Source organism: Penaeus monodon, chromosome 35 (assembly GCF_015228065.2).
Source record: "Penaeus monodon isolate SGIC_2016 chromosome 35, NSTDA_Pmon_1, whole genome shotgun sequence".
Classification (NCBI taxonomy): domain Eukaryota; kingdom Metazoa; phylum Arthropoda; class Malacostraca; order Decapoda; family Penaeidae; genus Penaeus; species Penaeus monodon.
In genome coordinates this window covers 23,912,614-23,916,492 of record NC_051420.1, presented here as the reverse complement: position 1 = coordinate 23,916,492, position 3,879 = coordinate 23,912,614, and the positions used below count along the sequence as shown (strand labels likewise).

General features: G+C 35.4%; 1 protein-coding gene across 1 annotated transcript in view; it reads left to right on the top strand.

The window, feature by feature from the left end:
- The window catches only part of LOC119595125 (39S ribosomal protein L4, mitochondrial-like), a gene marked incomplete in the record, with an annotated part of 26,248 nt that continues 22,369 nt past the window's right edge, over window positions 1-3,879 (top strand). The window contains 5 exon segments of the mRNA XM_037944287.1: window positions 1-159; window positions 2,563-2,657; window positions 2,873-3,029; window positions 3,369-3,466; window positions 3,722-3,806. Of these exon segments, the coding sequence (XP_037800215.1) occupies window positions 109-159; window positions 2,563-2,657; window positions 2,873-3,029; window positions 3,369-3,466; window positions 3,722-3,806 (486 nt within the window).

Below are 3,879 nucleotides of genomic sequence, written 5' to 3'. Positions count from 1 at the left end.
GTCTATCCCCAGCCGGATTCATCAACGAACGGCGCTTACGAAAACGCACGTCGCCGACACACAATTAACAGTGCAGAGCAGAGAAGGGGTTTTAAATAAGTTTATGCAATGGCTGGAAGGTTACATTCCTTTACAGCTGTAATAAGGAATTTCACAAGGGTAAGAAGAAACAAAATGAATTTGTTTTTTTAGCAGAATACAGTTGGCTGAGGGAGTGAGTGTCTCACACTCATACACTCTCCCGCAGTCGCTGTGAGTGTGAGTTGAGTTTCATGGTAAATTCTTAGTTCCACACAGCCATCGAACCTTACAATTATGTTAATTATTCGGAATACCTTCGCCTAACGGATAGCTACGGTTTTGGTATCGATGGATTCCTTTCACTCTCTACTTTCCAAACTTATTGAAATAATGCCTCCCCCCCCCATTAACGACAATCTTAACCTTGATAGCAGTGGAGGGCAGGAAAGATACCGGAGAAATTGCAGGTAAAACATGAATGATAATCTTAGAATTAGTCACTATATTGTCTAATGCAGTGGGTTGTCCCTCCAGTGACCTCCATCCTGGGGTGCTAATGCCCCCAAACAGTAATTTTTTAGATTCACAAAGCCATTTTAATTTTTTTTTTCAATTATCCACAATGTAATATGTATTAATCTCTTGTTATTAATATAAATGTAAACCATTTTCTTAAATTCTGACGTTATTCTTTACCTGTGCAGAGTATTTCAGGTATTGGTAAGTGTATTTTTCTCTTTGATGATTATAGTGCCATTGTATTTTCCTGTAAATATATAACAAAGTATTACATGTTGCATGACTTTCTTATTATTTGAAGGTAATACCATAGATGTAAATTTTATATGGCTGTGGGAAACTGAAACTATACCCCTCCCACCCCCGCAATGGCAGACATAGAATCCTCCATGTATTCACAGTAGGGTAGAGTATACGACTGATGCCGAGTCTGTCCTATGCTCTATCCTGCCTGCCATACATAGTAGATTCTTTGTTGTTAAGGGCAGGGGTGGGGGGCAGCAGCTCCCTGAATTTGACTATATATATTTGCCAATTCTCTCTATGTTATTCACATTTTACCTTACAATTTCCATTGTACCATTCATACTATCAGAGCCAAGAATGTGGGTATTGGAGGGGGGTTCCGCAGCATAATTTCTATATATTTGGGTTGTAGAGAGTGAGAGGAATCCAATAATACCAATATCATTATGATCAGTTGTGTAAAAGTATTTTGAATATTTACCAGTTATTATATTCTCTTTCAATTATTCACATTGTGCTCCAATCTGTTGTGTTCCATTGCAAATAACTGGTTCTGGATTGCCATATTTCCCTATCAGGGAAATACAGTGATCTTCTGTCAGGGGCTCCACCCTCAGACCTTCACCTGATCATGGTGAACTTGCTCTCTGTGCATTATTTGTGAGGACATATTTTCTCCATTTCTGACATTATTCTTTACTTGCACAGATATTTCATGTATTAATAAATATATTTTTTCCCTATCTTTATAATATTGTTATTACATTTTCCTGTACATGTATATCAAACTTTCATATTATCAACTTGTGAAGGAAATACCTGAGATGAAAAGTCTTATTTTTGCTTATTCAGTCCATTATAGGCAAATTTTACCTTGTACTACATGGCTGTGGGAAACTGAAAGTATTCCTCAAAATCCATCTTCATGCAGGGACCCTGCACCCCTACCTGATTACTTGGGACTGGCATTTGTTGCAAGTTATTTTCTTAATTCCTGATGTTATTCTTTGCTTGTGCATTATGTATTAATTAGTGTAGTTTTCCCTTCTTTATGATAGTGCTATAAGATTTTTTATATCTTAGTGCAGTTAGTATGTCACTGTATATCACGGTATTAGTTATGTGTCACTCAACTTTCATATCAAATTGTGAAGGACAGGCAAAGTTTACCTTGTATCATATTGGTGTGTGAAACTGAAAATATACCAATATGCCATCATAAAATTTGGCTGAGAGCCAGGGTATCAAGAATGCACTATCATGAAACATTCAGCTGAGGGCTAGGGTGACAGCAATGACTTGAGTGTACAAAGATCTTGGAGGAAGATCAGACTCAGTGGGCATCCAGAGAAGGACTCTTGTGTGATTTCCACAGGTAAACAAGGGTAGACTGTACCACTGATGAAGCAATACTAGAAGAGTGCCTGCTCCTGCCAACTATGATCACTGGTACAGCCAATTAAATAATACAAAAATGTTTTAGAATAATTCAAATAATGCAATGTGGTTTTACATATTGTAATTGTTTTGTTACTTTATTTGGCCAATAGATATCACAGGCATTCCATTGCTAATATTGATGATCTGCATTTTTTCTGTAAAATTACAGAAAAATATAGGCCCCGTAGAGGATATTTGACATTATTTTATTTGACAATAATCAAATAAAGAACTGGCGCAGCATAAATGTGTTGGAATGTTGCTGGAATGCAAGTAATCACCAATAAAGATCCTACTGATCTGGCTCCATTGTATGAATTTTACTTCTATTTGCAGAATGTTAGTACATCAAAAGTCAGTGGATCAGAAATACGCCATGTTTCACAAGCATCTGCTCCACTTATCTTGGATGAGAAATTTGACAATGCCAGGTAATACTGAAATCTGAAGACTGATCCTGTTTATGTATGTTGATATCATACATATCATATTGATTGATTTGTATGTTTGTGTATATTTATTTATTTTATTTATTTATTTATTTATTTATTTATTTATTTATTTACTTATTTGTTTGTTTATTTTATTTTGAAAAAGAGTTTTCTGATTTTTTTTTTTTTTTTTTTTTTTTTATCACATTTAACAGAAATGTTGTTGCAGCCAGAGAGGCCTGGGTAGAGACATTAGATGCAAACACATCTGAAGTTGGCATGATAGCCCTCCACCCAGATGTTTTTGCTGTTTGTCCAAGGATGGACATAATTCATGAAAATGTTGTATGGCAGAGAAAATACAAGATGGTGGTAAGTAAAATGGCTGAAAAAGAAATATAAAAAGATACTGTAGTAATAGATTTCTTCCTCTTTCTATTTCTTACTTCTCTTTCTCTCATTCCTCAACTCTTCAGTTATATTTTAGTCCTGATCTTTTATATGATTTTAGGTTCTATGAATGTCAGAAATAACCATTTACAGTATTGAGAAAATCTGTTTAATTATAGTCTTTTGTACTTATGACCTTCAGTCCCCTTGCTGTCAGTGCAATCTCATGGTTATTTTGAAAGTAACATGATGTTATTAATATATGCTAATAATGATGTCCTATATCTAATCAAATAAAATCACATCCATTAAACTTTGCAGAGTAAAGCACACACCAAGACAAAACCAGAAGTACGAGGAGGAGGTAGAAAGCCATGGCCTCAGAAAGGTACAGGTAGAGCCAGACATAGTTCTATTCGGTAAGTTCACATAAAATCTCTAAGAAAATAGATTCACTGAGTGTCATTTTCTTTGAGATGAAATGTAGTTTTAACCGCCATGATTTAGATAGAAATGTCTTGTAGGTTTCTTGGTGGAATTTATGTGATTAGATTAAGATTTAGAGATCTTCATGAGAAATTTGGTATCATCAAGCTGTGTCATTAACTATTCTGAATAGCAACTTCTAGTTTTCTTGTAGTTGTCCATGTGAGTAACTTTTTTTCTTCTTCCAGATCACCACTTTGGGTTGGTGGTGGTGTCACTCATGGTCCAAGAGCATTTACTACCCAGTTTTATATGTTGCCCATAGTTACTAGATCATGTCTTACTCAACCGTCATAGTTGCACGGATTTGGAGGTTATAATGTCACTATGGTCCAGTATCAGATGT